The sequence below is a fragment of the Carassius auratus genome, chromosome 23 (assembly GCF_003368295.1).
Source record: "Carassius auratus strain Wakin chromosome 23, ASM336829v1, whole genome shotgun sequence".
Classification (NCBI taxonomy): Eukaryota; Metazoa; Chordata; class Actinopteri; order Cypriniformes; family Cyprinidae; genus Carassius; species Carassius auratus.
The window spans coordinates 12,568,690-12,591,189 of record NC_039265.1 but is presented as its reverse complement, the minus strand read 5'-3'; the positions used below and the strand labels follow the sequence as shown (position 1 = coordinate 12,591,189).

The 22,500-nt window shown below is 33.1% G+C and overlaps 2 protein-coding genes across 4 annotated transcripts in view; one reads left to right on the top strand and one right to left on the bottom strand.

The window, feature by feature from the left end:
- Window positions 1-6,793, bottom strand: part of dnai3 (dynein axonemal intermediate chain 3) — a 17,700-nt gene extending 10,907 nt beyond the window's left edge. Inside the window, exons 1-12 of the mRNA XM_026199829.1 lie at window positions 6,681-6,793; window positions 5,798-5,857; window positions 5,625-5,678; window positions 3,618-3,802; window positions 3,426-3,530; window positions 3,065-3,226; window positions 2,792-2,991; window positions 2,599-2,715; window positions 2,302-2,492; window positions 1,195-1,319; window positions 827-916; window positions 33-113 (exon numbers count right to left, since the gene is read on the bottom strand). Of these exons, the coding sequence (XP_026055614.1) occupies window positions 33-113; window positions 827-916; window positions 1,195-1,319; window positions 2,302-2,492; window positions 2,599-2,715; window positions 2,792-2,991; window positions 3,065-3,226; window positions 3,426-3,530; window positions 3,618-3,802; window positions 5,625-5,678; window positions 5,798-5,849 (1,362 nt within the window). The 5' untranslated portion in view covers window positions 5,850-5,857; window positions 6,681-6,793. The remainder of the gene's footprint in view (window positions 1-32; window positions 114-826; window positions 917-1,194; window positions 1,320-2,301; window positions 2,493-2,598; window positions 2,716-2,791; window positions 2,992-3,064; window positions 3,227-3,425; window positions 3,531-3,617; window positions 3,803-5,624; window positions 5,679-5,797; window positions 5,858-6,680) is intronic.
- A 115-nt stretch (window positions 6,794-6,908) lies between these two features.
- mcoln3b (mucolipin TRP cation channel 3b) lies at window positions 6,909-21,281 on the top strand. Of its 3 annotated transcripts, none has more exons than XM_026199832.1 (14): window positions 6,909-7,076; window positions 8,355-8,572; window positions 8,653-8,820; window positions 10,240-10,393; window positions 10,478-10,556; window positions 10,679-10,775; window positions 11,754-11,853; window positions 13,958-14,070; window positions 14,695-14,844; window positions 15,665-15,766; window positions 16,707-16,829; window positions 18,246-18,452; window positions 20,545-20,678; window positions 20,917-21,281. In XM_026199832.1, exons 2-14 carry the CDS (start codon window positions 8,357-8,359, stop codon window positions 20,978-20,980), a joined length of 1,707 nt encoding a protein of 568 aa, XP_026055617.1. In that variant the 5' UTR covers window positions 6,909-7,076; window positions 8,355-8,356; the 3' UTR covers window positions 20,981-21,281. The 3 variants fall into 3 exon arrangements, with proteins under 3 accessions (XP_026055617.1, XP_026055616.1, XP_026055615.1); XM_026199831.1 differs by having other exon boundaries at window positions 8,308-8,572; XM_026199830.1 differs by having other exon boundaries at window positions 8,304-8,572.
- Window positions 21,282-22,500: the final 1,219 nt, after the last annotated feature.

The window sequence follows — 22,500 nt, the reverse complement described above, 5'->3', positions numbered from 1 at the left end:
TGTGTGTGTGTGTGTGTGTGTGTGTTACTCACGAGATTGTTTGACATGTTTTTGCCGCCGCTGCGTGTGTCCTGCAGTTTCTCCACATGAGCTGAGATATCCCATAATACTACCTGTAAACACAAAATCAGTGAATAATTACACTGCGTGTCATGAGTTAAAAGATTTACACTGTTAGCATGCACAGATCCTTACATTGAACATTATTATAACCAGATCATAATGTGTTTGCTATGTGGAGAATTGCTTCCAGATTGTAAGCGATTGAAAATAAGTGACTTTTTTTTTTTTTGAAAGTGCATCATAAGGCAAAGCAAGCTTATTTATACGCCACATTTTATACACAATGGTTAATCAAAGTAAAAAAAAAAAAAACACTCTCTTTCAGGTTTAAACTGATGGTAAAACTAAGGACATTATTAACTATCTTTACATTTATTTTGAAAGATGAAGCTCACGATTATAGAAAGGGTCGTTATATTTTTGACAAGTGCTTGTGGTGTTCGGCCAATCACAATGCACTGGGGTCAGCTGGCCAATCAGAGCAGACTGTGCTAGTCAGAAGGCGGGACTTTGCAGAAAATTACGCGTTTGAGAGAGGCGGGGCATAGAATAATGTACAGTATTTTAAATATAATGTGTTTTTTTTTTACACTAAAGCATGTAAACATATTTTGTTACACCAAATACACAAAATAATGATCTTTAAAAAAGCATCATATGAGCCCTTTAATGTATTGTGATTAATCAGCTGGGTAGTTTGCTGATATCTGGTAAAAAAAAGAGACTGAGAAAGAAAAGATCATTTTGTGATCTAAATGTGCACCTGGCCGTTCATGCAGCCGCCAGCGATGATATTTGGGTCGGACGGACAGAACTGGAAGCACAAGACGTCATCAGGACATTCCAGCTGCAACTGCAACACAGACAATATACAGAAGGATTCAGGTCTAAACCGCTCTTCTGTTCAGGTCTTCTACACTCAATCTCACATCAGCTTCATCCTGAAACCATCTGCTCAAATACTGAAACTTCATTCAGGTGTGCTGGGTTTCTGCTTCTATTTAAAGTGATGCACAATAGAAAAGCAGTATTTGTGTATTTTGTACTAATACAGTATACTGGTATTTTGTTATACTTAATATACAGTATACTGGTGACAATTGTGACTCTGATAATGATAATTATGATTACCTGTGGATTTATTGGGTCAGTGAAGTTCCAGAAGAGAATGTAGGACGGGTTTAAAAGGAGTTTAGCCGAGTTATCGATCCGTTCTTCAAGGGAAAGTCTCTCCGTCATGGACACAGCAATCACACCTGACACACACACACACACACACACACACACACACACACACACACACACACACACACACACACACACACACCTATTATGCAGAATAATGGCAAAAAGGAAGTGCAAATTGATCAGATTTGAACAAAATCCATACAAACACACAATCATTCATGTGTCAGATTATTTTATTTATTTATTTTTTTTTTACAGTATTTATTTTTTTCACTCTGTATATTTTATTAGTATTTATAATAATATTTATATTCCTATAGATATTTATGATATAGATAGCATAGAAATTTTGGTCACACTTTATTTTAGGGTCCAATTCTCACTATTAACTAACCATTAACTATGACTTTTGCCTCAATTAACTCCTTATTTGCTGCTTATTAATAGTTTATAAGGTAGTTGTTAAGTTTAGGGTATTGGGTAGGATTTTGGATGTTATGCATAATATGTACTTTATAAGCACTAATAAACAGCCAATATGTTAATAATAGACATGCTAATAAGCAACTAGTTATTAGTGTGAATTGGACCCTATACTAAAGTGTTACCGAAATTTTGTTATCATTTTATTTAACACAACGGCTGTTTGTCTACCGGAGTCATTTTTAAATGTTGCATATATATATATATATATATACTGTTTTCATTTGTTTTCATTTATTTTGCACTGTAGATATTTTATTAATTTTATATGTATTTATTTAATTATTTTTTGCAATATGGCTTTATTATTTTAATTATTTTATTTTATATAGCACATTGATTTTTATTTTTTATTTTTATTTTGAATTATGGCTGTTTTATTTATTTATTTATTTTCTGATATGAATGTTTTATCTTTTATTTTGCATTATGACTATTTTATTTTGAATTATTCTATTTTATTTCGTACTAAGGCTATTTTCTTTTATTTAATTATTTATTAATCTTTCTCACTTATTCACGTGTACTAAAATGATATATGAATCCTAATCTGATGCTGGTGCTGACCGCTGATGGTGGGATGCCAGCGGATGTGGCTGATGGTTTTCTCTTTGCTGAAGTAAAGGTCCATGAAGGACTGATATTCCTTCAGCGTGGTCTCTGTTTTCCCCATCAGCGCGCCTTCGTCCTCACACAGCGCTGTCCAGTCGTCACAGAAAACATCCGCGATGTGATTCTGCTGCAGGGAGATCTCAAACCTGCGAGACGTCAGCTGAGCTCAGAATGCATTGATACACAACACCGTGCTAACTAACAACGCTTGAGCTGTGGGACCTCGGAGATGTCACGTTCTCCTCGTCTTACCTCGTCAGAACAGATGTGATGAAGTTCTTCATGTTTTCCGATCGCAGGTGATGTTCTTTCTCCTCCAGGCTGAACTCTCGGGACTCGTACTGGGTCCAGGTGTTCCTTGGGTACTTCCTGTAATGCATGCATCATGGGATATAAATATGCTCCAACAGAACACAGTTCAGAGAGAGTTGCGAGGTGTTTGTACCACAGTGTCTGAGTGGACGAGTGTTTGGTGTCACTTGAGGCCTGGACGGCTGTGTGTCTCTCCATCGCTCTGATGCTGAAGCTCTTGTCCTGGTACGATGGGCACTCCACGAACCCCTCTTTCCCGTCCAGAGCGCCGCGGTCGGAGAAACACACCGGAGCGCCACAGCGCCGCAGCAGAGGAGAGATCTTATACCTGAGCTGGACAGAGAAACACACAGGTGAGCTGCTGTAATGCCTCAGGAATGGCTTTGAGGAACATCCCATGTCTTACTCTGGGTCTGGACGCTGTGACCGACTCTTCCTCGATCTCCTGCTCGCTTCCGAGAGACATCCAAGGGTGAGACTCTGGAGTTTTTGGTATGATCATATCCTCCTCCTCTTCCTCCTCCTCTTCATGAGTTATCTGCTCTTCATCATCACCCTGTACTGAAGGCTACAAACACAACTGAACACTGGTTACCATCTGTCTATCTATCTATCTATCTATCTATCTATCTATCTATCTATCTATCTATCTATCTATCTATCTATCTATCTATCTATCTATCTATCTATCTATCTATCTATCTATCTATCTATCTATCTATCTATCTATTTATTTGTCCATTCCTCCGTCTGTCCTGTTTCCTCACCTTCAGTATATTGTGTTTGGCCTCTACTGTGAGCACCAGATAGAAGCTCTGTCCGTATGTGAAGTCTCTGTCGAACACCAGCAGAAGCTCATCTTCAGGGTAGTCCTGCAGAAAACCAATACAGACATTTAGGCGACTCTAAACCGGCTCCATCTGCCGAGGTTCGGGTCTTCTTCAGCTCATGAATCTCACCAGAACTAACTGTTTGACCGGGCTGAAGTCAGACACGGACGCTCTGGTTTTCATGTCCTGCACGATGTCTTCTTTCTTCAGCAGCTTGTAAGGGTTTTCTCCGGTTAAATCCTCATCTGCCCGGCAACCAAACAGCTCCTGTGTGGCAGAGGTCAGGACCAGTGGGAAGATGTAGTCGGGATGATCTGTGAGGGGCGGAGTCACTGGGATCAGGTATTTTTATTTTATTTAACCAGGAAAGGTCCCATTGAGTTACAGTAACTCTTCTCCCAGGGAGTCCTGGCTGAATAAGGAAAGCACTTCTTTAATCTAAAATAAAAACCTAACTTGGGTCTGAGGTTTTTTTTTTTAAGGATCTCAATATGGAGCCCAAAAGACAATTTATCATCCAAACAAATACCTAGGTATTTTTTTATGAAGTCACTCTCTCTATTGGAGTACCACTTTGTGTTAAAAATAGTGAAATCGATAAGAGAATGTGAATGTTTTTTTAATACCAGCTTTAATCCTACCAGAGATTTTTGTTCCTGACTAAAGGCAGACTGTAAATTATGAATTGAGACATACCAGAGATGTACAAAATATTATAATCTGTGTACAGTGTGTTCCATCTATAAATGGAAAATAAAATAGGTCCCAAAACGGATCCTTGAGGGACACCCATTTTTACTTTTAGCAGGGATGAAGTACAGTTATCTTATTCCACACCAATTTAGTACATTGCTACTAAAACCTATGTTTTGCAGTCTTTGCAGAAGAAGATGATGGTTAACAGTGTTGAATGCTTTAGATAAATCAATAAATAAAGCAACACAAGACGTTTTGTCATCTAAAGCATAAACAATATCATTCATAACAGAGGTTAAAGCCGTAATTGTACTGTGTCCTTGCCAGAAACCAGACTGAGTGGGACTTAAAATACAGTTGCCAGCTAAAAAAATGACTTCTTTGTATTAAAGGCTAAGTTACAGATACATGATTGGGAGGTTAAGTACTGTATCCTAAAATGATTTGGTACATTTCCAGCATCCTTCATTGAGGGTTTTCACCCTTTTTGTCTTACAGGTGTATCAAGAACAAAAGCTCTCAGCCGTTTTCTCCAGTGTTTTACTGACAGGTGTGCTCTTAAATGAGTGTGTTAGACAAACAGAGATCTCAGCTTCCCGTCAGAGCACTATCTGTGACGTAACTGAACCTGACGTGAGACCCATCATACTGCATACGATGCTAATGAATGGTGACTGAGGCTGTCAAAATTCAACAAGTATGTGTTCATGTTATATTTTGTCTGTGTGACCTCATCAACACCATCTCTCTCAACAGAAACAGCTGAACATGTTGTAGCGACAGCATTCAGGTCATTTAATCCATAGGAGCCGCTGGCGCTTTACTGCAATGGAAACTCATGTGGTGGTATAGCCCATATAATTACACAACTGCACTATCTCTACTAACCAAACACACGTGCCCTTCAGAAAACATGAAAAGGAAGCCGTCTGGGATATTGAACGAGCCCTGTTAGACATCAATGAGGGTTTATGACTGTACAAGCCCCAACTGCACTGTCTGTTATGATGCAGTAGCTTGTTCTGGTCAGAAGAGGTCAGGTGATGACTTTGGTCCAATGCAAACACAATACAAAAGGGCATCGAGATGTGTTTTTATGATGTGGTAACAAGTCCAGGCACTGCTGTAGTGTCCTAATATGTAGTCTGCTAAACAGTATGTATGTTGTATGAGAGAAAGGAGGACTGGCTACGTGCCTCCAGACATGCGTTTATATCTCAGTATCTTTAATCTGATCACAGCTCCTGATGAATGGAAAAGAACGAGTGTTTTCATGTTGGAAACAGCCCTGTTTAGATGCTACAAACAGATCTGAGAATCTGATTATGACTGATTTTGGAACTAAAGACCCTATTTGACATTGTTAGTGGTCTTCAGAGACAATACAATAAAATGCTACAAAAAAAATATAACCTTATAGGAGCAATATGAGACACTTACCAGGTTCTGATGCACCTTCATCTGCGGTGGGAAAATTATTCTCCTTTTTTTTATCTGCAAAAAAAAAAATTAATACTTTTGTAAGGCATTAGATCCCGGAAGATGCTTTGGATACCGAGCAATTATTTAGTGTTACATTAGGATTAACGTTTATTTGGACAGAATATCTGTACCTTTTCCCTTGATCTTACGGGCCTCTTTGCTTTTGGGTCTCTTTGAACTCATGTCTGCAGCTGGAAAAGAAAGAAATATATGTATATATATATATATATATATATATATATATATATATATATATATATATATACATATATATATATATATATATATATATATATATATATATATATATATATATATATATATATACATATATGTGTGTGTGTGTGTGTGTGTGTGTGTGTGTGTGTGTGTGTGTGTGTGTGTATTTTATTTAAAAAAAACATTCTGGGAGGAAATAGATAATGCAGTATATTTGGAATCCGACCCAATAAAAAAATAAATACATTGGCGACATCTGGTGTTGAAAAGTTATATGACAAACAGCTGAATCTCGCAGTCTTTTAAAATGTATAACTTTAATCCTTATTATTTATATTTGAATGTTTAACCTTGACTGAAAAGTCACATATTACTCGAATATCTAAAAAAAAAAAAATGCAACCCAAACTAACGTAAGTGTATAAATCATTTAACACAAAGTTGAGTTAAAAGTGACTTAAAGTCCTAATCTTAAACCTTAAAAAAAGCTATCATAATGTGTGTGAAAGGTAACAGTGATGTTTCAGAAGGTAATACCATGATTAATTTACCATGATTAACGCCTACTGAACGACAAAGAGTATTACACAACTTATTTTTGTTTACGATCTTCTATTAAAACATTAATGGCAACATTTATGTCAATTCAAGCGTATAATATACAGATAAAATCCTCAAATATGTAAATACAAAGGCTAGCGCGATATAAAACTGTCACAATGTAACATTCCAATATTACACATACAATCGTTTTCATGTTTTTAATATATAATCTCAGTATGATTCGAATCTTACCTCTGATTAAGAGCTTTATGGCGTTGTTTTAATACTTAAAAACAAAAACAAAAACAACAACAAAAAAAGCTTTAATCCGACTAAACAGCGTGAAGTGTATCCAAACATCCGGCGTCACAGCCCGTTGCTATTGGTTTCGGAGGCGGGGATTCGTTTGATTGACAGCTCTCACACGCAATCCTCGCGTATCCCCGCCCCCTTCACCTGCTCACTGTCAGCACAGAGCGCGTCTGATTCACAACGCGACAGTTTTTAGTGGAAATGCGCCTTAATTCGGATTGACTTCATGTTTTAGTGGATTTTATGGAAGTAAATTGGGATTAAAGACATAAACGTGCTCTTCTGATGATAACTTAAGCTCCTTATTTAGAACTAATTGATGATTTTGAGCTGCTGGTGAGTTACTGATGTGTTTTATTACTGCTCTTATGATTTTATTAACCTTTCTGACTAAAATATATTGAACAGCTGCATTAGGTTCGGGCTTCTGCAGGTGATGTTTGATTATAAAACACATCAGATGCTGTAAAAGGCATGAGAAAAACATGTTTTCCTTGAGAATCTGGCATCACAAGGTGTGATTGTAGTTTGTGATGACACAGGTGTGATGGAGTCACGTGAGAGTCATATGACTGTCAGTCAGGAATGTGGGTCAATTCATCAGTGACAGCTGATCTGGATTCAGTCCATCAGCCACATTCCTGCACGTCTTTGATTTCTCTATTCATACTGTCATGGCTTAGTATATATAAAAAAAAGGTTGGTCATTCTGAGTTTGTATCCAAGAAGTAGTTCAACCACTACATGGATATGAGCGTCAAGTTTTAGAAACATTTTATGAAACCTATATAATAGATTTTCTCTTTTGCTGATTTAATGTTTTATGCCAATACAACAAGCTGGATTTCTATATTTCTATACGCCGATATATGATGAAAGAATATCACAGGCTAAATATTGAATGTTTTCTGCATTAATTAATTATTTGCATCCTGATTTTAATTTTCATATTTTTTTTTATTTTTTTTTACTTTATGAGAGTTTTTAATAGACATAATGCCAGATGCGTTTAGTTTTTAGCCACATGCAACAGCATAATATTTTTTTTTTTGTTCTAAAGTCTTTTGTACTTTTGTATTATTGACCTTTTTTCTAACCATGTATCTATGGCAAAATAGTTGAGTGCAATCAGTTAATTTAAATAAATTCTCATTTTGCTAAATTAGGGCTGTTTAACGGCCTATAAAGGCAAAATGTAAAATAAAATGACAAAATTTAAAAAGTTGCTGTAAATAATGCACAAAATATCAATGTGACACTGTAAATGATCTTCTAAAATACATAAAAGCTTAAGACACAAAAGTCATGAAATAGACCACTAATACAATTATTTTAAAAACGAATGATAGATATATACACTTTAGGATTGCTGAGAAGAGTATTTTATTATAACTGTATTTATTTATTTTTCAGATTAATTTAGAATGGATTTTTGATTATTTTACTTATTTGTTTTAGTACTATAAGTTTTAACTTTTAACCATAATAACCCTGATCCAATCTCACTTCAATCTTATATTCCAAGCATACAAACAACATTGCATTTTGTCATCGTTTCCCAAGGTAGAATATATCTCCTAAACTAATACATGTGACTGATGGGTTTGAATGCAGACATGGACGACTCCACCGAGGCCTATTTATGCATAAATGATCCCAACGGCAACAGAGGCGTCCTCCGGTCCGAATCCCACGCTCACCTGGAGCAGGAGAAGTTCAGGAGGAAGCTCAAGTATTTCTTCATGAATCCCTGCGACAAGTACAAAGCTCGTGGAAGAAAACCCTGGAAACTCATGCTGCAGATCGTCAAAATCGCTGTGGTCACCATACAGGTATCACAACAGGAGGACGAGACACTGAATACAACAGAACACACTGGTGCATTCAGACTGCTCTCTCTTTGTGTGTGTAGCTGGTGTCGTTTGGTCTCAGTAATCAGATGGTGGTTCAGTTTAAGGAGGAGAATCTGATGGCGTTCAGGCATCTGTTCCTGAAGAGCTTCACTGAGAGCAGCGCTAACACTTACTCCGTTTACACGCGGCATGACGTTTACACGCACATCACCTACACCGTGAACCAGGTGATTGATCTGAGAGCTTTCTTCTCAAACTCAAGGAGAACTCCAAATATAATTTGCAGAAGTGCATTTTTAAATTGCATTCCATATATAACCAGTTATTTCTTAAAGTGCACAAATGTGATTAAAAGTTATATATATAAATGTATATAAATATTTATATTTACAATACACAAAAGATATATTTAAAAAAAAGCTATTTTTTATATGTATATGTATTATTTTTATATATGTATTATTTATTTTCTTAACATTTTATTTGTTTTAATATTTTTATTGGGGCCAAACTGTACAGCCTTACAAACAAGCAAAAATTGAACTAAATGTTTTTTATTTATTTATTTATTTTATTTTTTGGAGTACATTTTACAAGAAAATACTCTCTTTCTTTCTGCTTAAAAAAAACATTTAAGAATATATTTTCAATGTTTAAAATAAAATTATAATTATTAATATTATTATTATTATTATTTTTTCTTTAAATTATTTTAGTTAAATATTACTATAGTAATATTCCTCATTTTAGAAATATATATATATATTTTTATTATTATTTTACAGTCAAATACTGAAAGTGATATTTCTAATTTTAGTAATATAATTAATAATAATAAAATATTATTATTATTATTTTCTTTTAATCGTTTAAGGCAAGTGTTATTATAGTAACATTTCTCATTTGAGCAATATAATTAAATTATTATTTTTTAAATAATTTTACAGTCAAATATTTGTAAAGTAATACAGTACTGTATATAACCAGTTGTTTCTAAAAGTGCACAAATGTGATTAAAAGTTGTAAATAAATGTATATAAATATTTATATTTACAATACACACAAGATGCAAAAATATATTTAACATATATATATATATATATATATATATATATATATATATATATATTTATTTATTTATTTATAAATTTACAAAAATGTGAATTAATATTTTAAACTGCAAAAAAAGTAAAAAATAAAATAGTTTAGGATATACCTTAAAACCTTTTACAAATAATGACAAAGTAACCACACATCTGAAGTAAAAAGACTGAAATTGAATGCTCTTGTAAAACTGTGTTACTTTGTTTCATTGACAACTTTGAAACATACCAACATGCTCAAAAATCTATATAAATGTGTAAAATATATTTTTAATGTTATGCTATATATCTCAATGCTATATAAATACTTATATTTAAAAGTGCACAAAAGATGTATATACATATTTTAATATTCAAAGATGTAAAAAATAGCGTTATAAATTGCACAAGTGTTTATTCAATAGCATGCTATAGAGTATATCAATTATACACATCATGTATTTTTTTTTATCATGTGTAGATCCTTATATACATCTATATAGACGTCAAGGCTAAAATATGCATCTTCAAACTGGTCTTTCAAAGTTCTATTTTTCCTCACAGTTTCTGAAGTTGCCTAGTATAACGGTGGGTAACCATCAATATGAGAAGGAAGGTGATGTTTACAGTCCGCTCACCATCTGCCAGCAGTTCTACCGCAACGGCAGCATCTCACCATCCAACGAAACCTTTGACATTAATGCTCAGGTGGATGAAGGTGATGTACAGTATGTGTGTACAGTAAAACATGGCTTTGCAGTGCACTTCAGGTTACATCTGATCTTGTGGTGCTTTCTTCCAGAGTGTTTGCAGATTTACCCAGTACCTCCCTTCTCTACTTTAACAGCAAACCCGCTAAACTTTACTCTGCACTTTGAGCGGTGTGTCCTATATATTATAAACTGTACATTGTGTGACATAATAACTAAGCAATGTAAATATTACACGTAACATTGTTGAGATGCTTTTTCTGTATCTTGTTAAATCCGTTTGTGTTCTTCAGGTTATTGACGGTGACTGTAAATTTCACTCTTAAAGCCATTAACCTGGAGACGGTTGAGTACCACGAGCTTCCGGACTGTTATGTCTTCGACATCATGGTGTGTCACATGACCTTTCAGTGCATTATGGGCCATCTATGACATTTGTTTCCATTTCCTCTTATATTTTTAAACATATGAGTGGGATGAAAAGGGAAGGATTCTCAGCTGGAAAAGTTTGCAGGTTTTGTCCCTTGATGAACATGTGATCATCACCCTCTTATGACTTGACCGGTCCAGTGTTTGGAATATTAAATTTTTTTATGTTTTTCAAAGAAGCCTCTTCTGCTTACCAAAGCTGCATTTATTTGATCAAAAAATTTTTACAAATTAAGAAATATTATTATGCTTTAGAATAGCTGTTATATATTTTAATATATTTTAAAATGCAATTTATTTCTTTGATCAAATCTGTATTTTCAGCATCATTCCTCCAGTCTTCAGTGTCACATGATCATCAGAAATCATTCTAATATGCTGATTTGCTGCTCAAAAATTATTATTATTAATATTGAAAATAGTCATGCTGCACAATATTTTTGTGGAAACATTGAAACATTTTATTTTCAGTAACATTTTCAGTATTCACAGATTAATAGAAATTTCAAAATAACAGCATTTATTAAAAAACAAATCTTTTGAAACAATATAAATGTATTTTCTGCCAACTTATAATCAATTTAATGCATCCTTGAAAATTACTATTTTTATTATTATTCTTGAGCTACATATTAAAATTATTTGTGAAGGGTCATGTGACGAGAGTAATGATGCTGGAAGTTCATCTTTGATCACAGAAATAAATTAAAGTTTAATATATATTCACACAGAAAGCAGCTAATTTAAATTGTAATATTTCACAATATTTTTCTCTATTTTTGATCGAAAGGATGCAGCCTTTGTGAGCAGAAGAGGCTTCTTTTCAAAGTTTCTGACTGGTAGTGTAGATAAAGTGTCAGGCAAAAGTCAAAGATGACACTATAAATTCTAGTTTATTGTTATTATTATTTATATTATTATTTTCATTTCCATGAGCAGATCACTTTTAACAACAAGGCCCACAGTGGTAGAATCACGATCGACCTGGACAATGACGTGCACATCTATGAATGCAGAGACTGGAGTGTGGTTGGAGCATGTGAGTGTTTACAAATTAATAGAAATGCATGTTGCTTTATACATGTTGTCATTTATGGAAGTATTTCTATGAAACGTTCTATAGCAGACTTGCAGAAGTGTGCTTTGGTCAAGATGCTTCTGCTTCAATAATCATGCCTTGATTTACACTGACAAGAAAATGGACAGGATGGAAAGAGTTAAAGAGCTTGTGTTTTAATGTGACAAACATGAACATTAACTTCAACCGAACATGTTTACTGAAAACTGTATTTGATTGTGATCCGAAATCTGACTAATAGCATTGTAATAGCACAGGTGAATAGTGTAAATATCATCTTCTCCAGCTGATTACTTTAAAAATTGCAAAAAAATGTGTATTTGAAGTTTTCTGAAATGTTATTTTTAAATAAATATGCAAATTATGTGTTATTTAATGAAAAATAAACTAAACTGCGTACAATTCCAGAAGATAAATCTGAACATCGGTTAAAAGCAGGTTAAAAATTATTGTGTGCTTTATTGACATATTAGAGATAAAGGTTTTTACAGAAGGGAATTTGAATTTCTCTTTTTTATCTCTAGATAAATAAGAAAATACTGTCAACAGCCAGAAAAATACAGTTTTACAATGTTTTTTAGGAATAAAATATGATATAAATCGTTGTGAATTATATATGAACAAATCCCTCAGTACAAACCTTCAGAATATAGAGAGGAATACGACTGCTAAGTTTGGAGTATGTAAGTGCTGCTGAAGTGGAGATAAAACTTTTAAAGATATGTATTGTAATTGAAATCTACAGACGCAAATAGATACAGTGTAAAAAGAAAAAACTGACGAATAAAACATGAACAAACTCTTCAGTACAACCCTTCAGAATATAGATATTAATAAAACTGCTAAGTTTGGTGTATGTAAGTGCTGCTGAAGTGGAGAGAAAACTTTTAAAGATATGTATTGTAATTGAAATCTACAGACGCAAATAGATAAAGTGTAAAAAGAAAAACTGACGAATAAAACATGAACAAACTCTTCAGTACAACCCTTCAGAATATAGATATTAATAAAACTGCTAAGTTTGGTGTATGTAAGTGCTGCTGAAGTGGAGATGTAACTTTTAAAGATATGTATTGTAAGTGAAATCTACAGACGCAAATAGATAAAGTGTAAAAAGAAAAAACTGACGAATAAAACATGAACAAACTCTTCAGTACAACCCTTCAGAATATAGATATTAATAAAACTGCTAAGTTTGGTGTATGTAAGTGCTGCTGAAGTGGAGATAAAACTTTTAAAGATATGTATTGTAATTGAAATCTACAGACGCAAATAGATAAAGTGTAAAAAGAAAAAACTGACGAATAAAACATGAACAAACTCTTCAGTACAACCCTTCAGAATATAGATATTAATAAAACTGCTAAGTTTGGTGTATGTAAGTGCTGCTGAAGTGGAGATAAAACTTTTAAAGATATGTATTGTAATTGAAATCTACAGACGCAAATAGATAAAGTGTAAAAAGAAAAAACTGACGAATAAAACATGAACAAATTCTTCAGTACAACCCTTCAGAATATAGATATTAATAAAACTGCTAAGTTTGGTGTAAGTGCTGCTGAAGTGGAGAAGAAACTTTTAAAGATATGTATTGTAAGTGAAATCTACAGACGCAAATAGATAAAGTGTAAAAAGAAAAAAACTGACGAATAAAACATGAACAAACTCTTCAGTACAACCCTTCAGAATATAGATATTAATAAAACTGCTAAGTTTGGTGTATGTAAGTGCTGCTGAAGTGGAGATACAACCTTTAAAGATATGTATTGTATCTGAAATGCACAAACGTAGATAGATAAAGTGCAATAAAATAAACACTTAGATTTATATTAATGTTTACATTTATTAATTTAGACAAAAAAAATATTTAGGTGCATAAATGTATATTTAGGATGCTTTCTTTCCACTAGTCTAAAAGAAGACATGTTATGAAAAGCCAAATAGCCCGACATGTCATAACTGCCCAGTGCATGAAAAAAAATGTTTTCCTTGTAATCTCGTCTTAAAAAAGATTCACTGAAGATTGACATGAAGCATTAATAAATGTTTTTTTCTTTCTCCGTAGCCCCGAGGAACATGTATATGCTGGTTCTGTTTGACGTGATGGTTATTCTGATTCTCATGCTGTCACTGCTGCTCTGTGCACGCTCGGTCAAAGCTGGAGTTCATCTGCAGTTTGTGAGTTTATGTGTGTGTGCTGTGCTCTGTGGTTTGGTGATGTTTGTGCAATTAATGATTTGAGCACTTTTTTCATTGCTTCACACAAAAAGACCTTGTGGAGTGTCTGAGCTGCTGTATTTATGCGGTCAAGTTTCAAAACAAGCCATAAAGTTTATATTCCTAGTCCTCTGAAATCATGCAATGTTTTCTGTGAGTAGCTTTGAATATAAGGCACACTGAAAGAAAAAAAATATTGAGGCCTAAAGTTCAGATTTAGGCTATGTAATTGAATTGCATTTAGAGTCTCCATGCATTTGGGTTACACAGTTTTAACATAAACTACTAATGTGATGTTTGCCAGTCATGCATAAATGAAACTGTTCTGATTTCTTTAGTAGTACTAATAAACTGTTTTAAATACACAATAACCTGCTTTATATATTTCTTATCCTCATTTAATCCAGTTTGTTTAAATCATTTGAACTAATTGGCTTGTTACACGACTAGCCATATTGTAACCTTGTTCATACTTGTTAACTAAATATAATCGTTTTCATAGTTAACGTATTTATGTGGATTCTAAGCATTTTTAGTTAATGCATTTAAAAAATCTGATTGTTTTAATGTCGATCCGTTCTGCAGGAATACACAGAATTCTTCTCCATTCATTATGGCAAACGTGTGTCCTTCTCTGACCGCATGGAGTTTATCAACGGCTGGTTCATCCTCATCATCGTTAGTGACGTTCTGACCATCACAGGCTCTCTGCTGAAGATCATCATTCAGCTGAAGGTGAGCGTGAAATCAGCAGATGATTGCTGTGTAAAAGTGTGGAACATCACAGTACTGCAATATGTGAATTATAGTCATAATTGATCACATATATTTTTTTTCTGGTTAAATAAACATGTAAATACAATGTCAGTTAGTGCCATCTGTTGGTCATGTATCTGTGTATACCAACTACCCAACAGCTTGTAGTCTATACGATTTTATTTTTTCGAAAAGAAGTCTCCTCTGCTCACCAGGGCTGAATTTATTTAATAAAAAAACCAGTAAAATTGTAAAATATTTTTACTATTTAAAACAGCTGTTTTCTATATGAATCTCTGTTAAAGTGTAATTTATTTCTGTGATGCTCCGCTGTATTTTCAGCATCATTACTTCAGTGTCTTCAGTGTCACATGATCTTCAGAAATCATTCTAATATGAAACATTTCTGATTATTATCAATAGTGAAAACAGTTGTGCTGCACAATAGTTTTGTGGATACTTTTTATTTTTCAGGATTCACAGATGAATAGAAACCTTTTGTAATATTAGATGTTTCTTTACTGTTACTTTTGATAAATCAGGTAAAAAAAAAAAAAGTTTGAGTGGTAGTGTCTCCATATAATATTAATATGTCATATAGCATATTTATAAAATACAGTTTTGTTGTAATAGTTAAAATATTTGAAATTACTACATGAGCAGTCTGAAGATTTGGCTTCTAAGATTTGCTAATGGCAGAAGTCCTGTTATGGCTGAGTTCAGTTAAGTAAAATGACTCTTTAATGGTGTTTGTGTCAGTTGTTGGGTAATGTCGGGTTGTGTCTCTGTGGTCTCTCAGGCTGTGGCGAGTTACGATCTGTGCAGTATTCTGCTCGGCACTGGCACCATGCTCGTCTGGATCGGCGTATTACGCTATATGGGCTACTTCAAAAAATACAATGTACGACAATGCTCTCACTATCACATCTGAGTCCAGCATGAGAGGGTTACACATGCTCTGGTTTGGGTATTTCTACAACATGAGCGCTGTCTGACATCCAGCATTTGATTGATCATTGTATAAAGAAGAATATGTAACATCCACTGAGTTATGGTATTCATATCACATCTGAATTACTATAATGTTTTTTTATTTTTATTTTTACAAAAAAGCATTTGGTGTCTTTGCCAAACTCCTAATTAATTTGAAGTATTAATAAAAACAAATTCTGCGTTTTCTCGTGTTGTGATGACAACAACAATTTGTCAGGATTTTAAACATTTAAAAGCAGTTAAATCTATAAAAATTTACCATGTATATGTTTGTTATTTTACTGTAGCTAATATGTAAGAGCATAAAGAGGTGAATATTTAATATATTATTATTATTATTTTTTTTTTTTAAAGAAACTTTTGTATTTTAATTTTTAACATTTTAATATTTAGTTTTAGCCTTAGAAATGAATTATTTCTGTCCATTTCTCAAGAAAAAGCCATTGTAGTTTTAGAGGGGGTTTCTGTGGGTCTTAAAAAGGCCTTAAATGGGAGCAGTATTTTGGGCTTGTTTTCCTAAACATCTTTAAATCAAGATACATTTACTTGAGATGCAAAATGAAGATAGATTCATTACTGTTTTTAGAGAAAATGAAGTATCAGTAAAGAATGAAAAGTTGTTTTTACTTTGAACTAAGTACATTTATCTGATGTACATGGGCAGATATGTTCTTAATGTATTTGAAAACTGTGCATTTTGATTAATTCACAGAATTCACATTTCAGTTTGTTTCTCAAATAAATGTGTGATCACTTAAGAATCTTAAGACATTTAACTGGATAAAAAACACTGAGAAAGAACAGCTGTTTTGTTGAGCATTTGGCTGTGTTTTATTTCCTCTGCTCAGATTCTCATCATCACTTTGCGAGTGGCGTTACCAAACGTCATCCGCTTCACTTGCTGTGCTGCCATGATTTACCTCGGCTACTGTTTCTGTGGCTGGATCGTCCTGGGACCCTACCACACCAAGGCATGTTGCCGCTTCACTACACCATTATATTAATTATTTAATGTTTTATTTATTTACTTGAACTATAAAATGCATTACAATTTGCACACTGAAAATAATTATTTAAAAGGTATTTAATTTATCTTATGGACTATAAATGTGTGTATATATATATATATATATATATATATATATTTAAACTTAAAGTTGTTCAATATTTGAAACATGTTGCAGCTTTTATCCGATTAAATTCATTATTTTAATGCTTTCTTTAGGATAAATCGTAGTGTGGTTTTACTAGGCTGCTGAAAATAACTTGAAAATAAAATGAACATCTGGTGTAATTTCTTAAATTTTTTTAATTAAATCATAACAATTTAATGATTTAATATAGAAAGTTACTGTTTCAATCAAGAGAATGTGTAAAACTGAAGCTTGTTAAACAGTGCAGATGTGTAACACTCACAATCAATAATTAATTATCTGTTATTAACTGCATACTATTAGGTAGTGAATAATTATCTTCTTGGTTTGAAGTTTAAAAATCCCAAATCATTAAGATTAGTGTTGTTATTGAAAAGTAAAACTAGTCAGCTGCTGTTGTACATTGACACTGAACTGGAATGAAATAGAAATATAGGATGAAAAACCTAAAGAATTAAAAAAAAAATGTTTTTATTGAAGCTTGTTTCTGCAAGGTAAATGCTAGTTTACATCCCACAATTATGACTTTTTTCACAATTTAGACTTTGTGTCTTGTAGTTTTGACTTGCAATTGCAAGTATGTATCTCACAGATCAAAGGAAGAAATAAAATTAATAAACAATATAAAATTTTAAATCTGAGAAATAAAGTTGCAGTTTAAATGTCATTTAAAATTGGGCTTCTATAAAATGTTGGGTTTGCATATAATTAAAAGAAGTATATTGTTATGAAATATTTATTTATAAAATTTATTTATAGAAAAAAAGTGTGTGTGTGTATTTATAAATATTAAATAAAGAATAAAAATGGTATTGTTGAATAGAAAAGCCAATATTAGTGAAACTGAATTAAATTAAAAATTATTCTAAATAAATGGTATAATACTGTACTATATAATAAATATTAATTTATTATATAATATGAAATGGTAAAATGACACTGATTATATTTGTTTTCTTTCATTTGTTATGTAAATAATTAATAAGCCAGAAGGAATTTGGGTTACACTTTATTTTAATGTTTTCTTGTTGCAGTTTAATTATACATTTAAGTACTGAGTAATATTAATTAACTACATGTACTTGCTTTATGGTTAGGGGTTCGACTTAGGGTTACTTGCCTGTAATCATGCATAATTAATAATTGTTTTTATAATAGAAAGAACATGTAACAAGGACACCTTAAAATAAACTGTTATTAATTAATGCATGACTTCTGTGTTTTGTCCATCAGTTCCGGACGCTGAACGTTGTTTCAGAGAGTCTGTTTTCGCTCATCAACGGCGACGACATGTTCGCCACCTTCAAGAACATGCAGCAGAAAAGTGACGTGGTGTGGCTCTTCAGCCGTCTGTATCTCTACACGTTTGTGTCTCTGTTCATCTACATGGTGCTCAGTCTGTTCATCACGCTCATCACCGACACGTACGACACCATCAAGGTGAGAGAAACACATCACACTCGCTTGAGCGCTGAAATGATGGTGTGATATAATTGTCTTTATCTTGTTCTTCTGTATATTTGTCTAAAAAGTAATTATTTTATACCCCATTGACAGATATGTGTTGATGTTTTTAGGACAAAACAGCTAAATATGTGACATTTTTCATTTGCATCTGATTTAGAGGGATAATTCACCCCAAAATGAAAGTTGACATTTAAGTTTTACATTTAAACTGCATTCACATTTATGCATTTAGCAGACGCTTTTATCCAAAGCGACTTTACATTTTTACCTAGCATGTGTTCTCTGGGAATCGAACACACAACCTTTTGCGCTGCTAACGCAATGCTCTACCACTGAGCCACAGGAACACTCTGATAATATATCTGATAATCAGATGCATGAAGATAGTGTTCGTTGAATGCGCTGAATGAATTGACTGGGCGTCAGAATCATCATTTGCTTATGGAGAGGTAAAGTTACAGTAAATAGCTACTATCACATTTTATTTTGTGTAAATAAGATAAAGAAGTTTTCACACTGAAAGAGAAGTGATCTCGCTCTCATAGATGTGCCAGGCTTTATCTGCAGCTAAACTGAATATAAGCAGAATGAAATGATGAAATGTTAAGAAAAAACCCCACAATAAAGAAAATTTATGAATGATGCAGTGCTAATTGACAATTTATTACAGTACAGAAACTATAAAGTATATTTTCTACCTTATTCTGTGCAGAAAATTGAAATAATTGCTAATTAAATGTAGTATATAAAGCAATCATAAAATTGCCATTAGAAAAAACATATCGATTACAAACAATTGATTATTGTCTAGAAGTGTATTAGATTTTTTGAATTATGTTAATGAATAGGCTACATACATAAAATGATTGTATTTGACATTTCTGTCACTTCTGAAATGATGGTTATGGCCCTGGTGTGACAAAATGTTATACATTTTAATACTTTCAAAGCTCTTTTTTAAAATCTTGGTTTACATACATTTTTATTTTACGTATGCCATGTCATGCCATAGCATCATCAAACTAGCATCTAACAATAGACAAAATGTTTGTTTTTTTTCCCCCCTAACCTATGGTTCTCTAACCATAAAGGCTGTTGTGTAATTTTTCCCCCTTACTAAGCATTTAAAGAATTTAGGGGAAGCATTTAAATAATCCCGTGAATGCACTTAAAGAATGCAGAATCAAATTATCATAAACAAATCGAATCTAATTGAGACGTTCTAAATTCGCAAAAAAATCAAATCGAAAAAAATTTCATCGAATCAAAAGCCTATGAATCGTGAATCGAATCGCTGCCTACCCAAAGATTCACAGCTCTAATCTAAGTGGATGGGAATCATGGCTAAAACATACAATAAAACAAAACTAAATGAAACCCTGCAGCTCGAGACAATAAACTGATGTGTAAAGACACAAAATAATTGTTCTGTGCAAGACACTGAACAGTATTTATATTGTTTTTACCTCTGTTTCACACAACATCCAAACTCTTAGAACTCTCCTGAGCGCGTTCTCAAGCAAGTGCGTGTGGAGGCTTCTTCTTCTTCTTGCTTTACAGCGGATCGCAGACTTTTAAGTGCATCACATCCACCTATCTCTCAAATGGACCATTAACACTCATAATTGAAATTATATCCACCATAAAGCAAGAAGAAGAACACCTTTTGCTGACAACGCACAAAGGAGAGTTCAAACAGTTAGAACACGATTTGTGTCTTTACACATCTATGTATCGTCAGGGTTTAATTTGGTTTTGTTTGTGTATGTTTTATCCGTGATTCCCATCCACTTACGTTATAAGACTTATAGACTACAATGGTCTTAGGAGTAATAAATATTGGTATGTGCTCTACTGAAGAAACAAAGTCACCTACATCTTGGATGCCCCGGAGGGAAGCAGATAAACATCAACTTTTCATTTTTTGATGACCCGTCCCTTTAAGGATGTTTGAATATTTAAATTGGATATCAAGATTTTTTGCAATGCATGCAATTTAGAATGCCATGACCAATTCTAAAGAGTGAAGTGTGTGTGTGTGTGTGTGTGTGTGTGTGTGTCTCAGCATCAGCAGCTGGATGGGGAGCCTGTGTCAGATCTGCAGGCGTTCATCATGCTGTGTCAAGATCCTCCAGAATCGGGCTGCTTCAGTGCGGATGAGAGCAGCGGTGGATATCTGATGGGCTGCTGCTCACGCAGGTCAGTAAACCACACATAAATACACACATCATGAATGCATTAGTCTCATGATCGATCTATTAGTAATATATCATTCTATCTATTGATTTATGCATTGATATTTTTGTTTATTTTTTGACCGATTTCTTTATTTATGGATGTATTAGTTAATGGATTGACTTTGTGTCTTTATGTATTGTGTAGCTGTGCTGTATTTTTATTCTGTTTTAATGTCATGTTGCTGTGTTTTGTGCTGCAGGACACATGACTCTGATGAGGACACAGACTCATTTGGACGGTCACAAGAAGTTTTGTATAATTGAATGTAAGTTTGGATTGAAATTGAGAATATATGTATTCTCGGAGATGTATATAAATATACAAAGGAGAAACAGCAGAGTAGATTATATGCTAAGAAAGGTATTTAGGAGAGAAGGTTTAGAGTATTTTGTATTATAAGTAGTTATTTCCTACTGAATTCACATATCACCTTGTAACATCCAGCTGTTTGTTTCTATTGAAATATATTTGGAGCTGGTCTTTCTGTTATCAATGTATTATATTGTTGTTTGTGTAGATAAAAGCACATTTTGTTTGATTAAGAGGAGTTTACTGTAGTCCTGTTTTATTGTTGAGCTCTTGACATGAGAGAAATACACTGTACATACAGTAAGTAGTTTATATCGCAACATGTTCGAATGAGACTAAGTGATTGAAATGTGACCAAACTACCGGTTTACGTTATAGAAGTAGACAGGATTAAGGTTAGTGTAAGTAATGCAGTGAATTGTTGATAGAGGCATGAAGAAAGTATGTTCTGCAGAATATAGAGTAAATGTAATATAGAGTAAATTTACCTATTAAGCTCACCAAAATCTACATTGAGACATTTTTAGTGCACAAGATATTGGTTTCAGTACAAAAGGTTATGTTAAAATAAAAGATTAATCTCTCACACAAAAATATTTAATTTTTCCCATTAAGCTCACATCATGTTTTATCCAAAATTCTATTTTTTTTTTTTTTTTAAGTTACAAAGTCAATCACAAAAAAACAACAACAACAAATCAGAACACTAAAGTAAAGCAACAAGACAATTTGATCAGTCATATATTCATAATGAAGTGTCATTTAAGCTCATTGCAACATCTAGATTAGTCCATGTTCAGCTAAGTAACACATTCAGAAATCAAATAAAAGGAAGCTGATACTAGTTGTCAAAGGTCGAAGCCAGTTTGACGATTTGAGTTGACCGAATCCATAGAAAATTAATTAACTTAAAGTGACAACCATAACATATTTACATAGATGTTCAGTGTGAAAGAGCTTAATGGGAGCACACTGAGCTTAATGGGAGCTTAAACAATTTTTTTTTATCAATTTTATGTAATATTTATTAATTTGACAAGATTTTACAAAATAAATAATCTAGATTGGGTTCTGTAGCATCTGCGCTGCATTGTTAAAACTATCTTTTAGATCTAACTGTAATTATTTCCCACATCCAAGTTCCAGGTTATAATATGCAAGTGTAAACATTAACCTCTTAATTTTACAATGAGTAGTGAAATGTTTACCCTACAGTTTGTTGTCTGTCTGTGTCTCTGTAATTATATTTTTCATGGTCATTTTAGAGTATCATCTAAGTCAACATAAGATGAGACGTGTAGGAAGAAAATGATAATACTAATAATAGTCAAGTTTGTTGTTATGGCTAAATATTTGCTCTGAATATATATGTGTAATGATAATGTAATAATAATATCATAACTCTCAGAGTGATTGTCATGGTAATGTACATAACATTGTTAATATATTTTGTACTGCTGCTTCAAATATAACA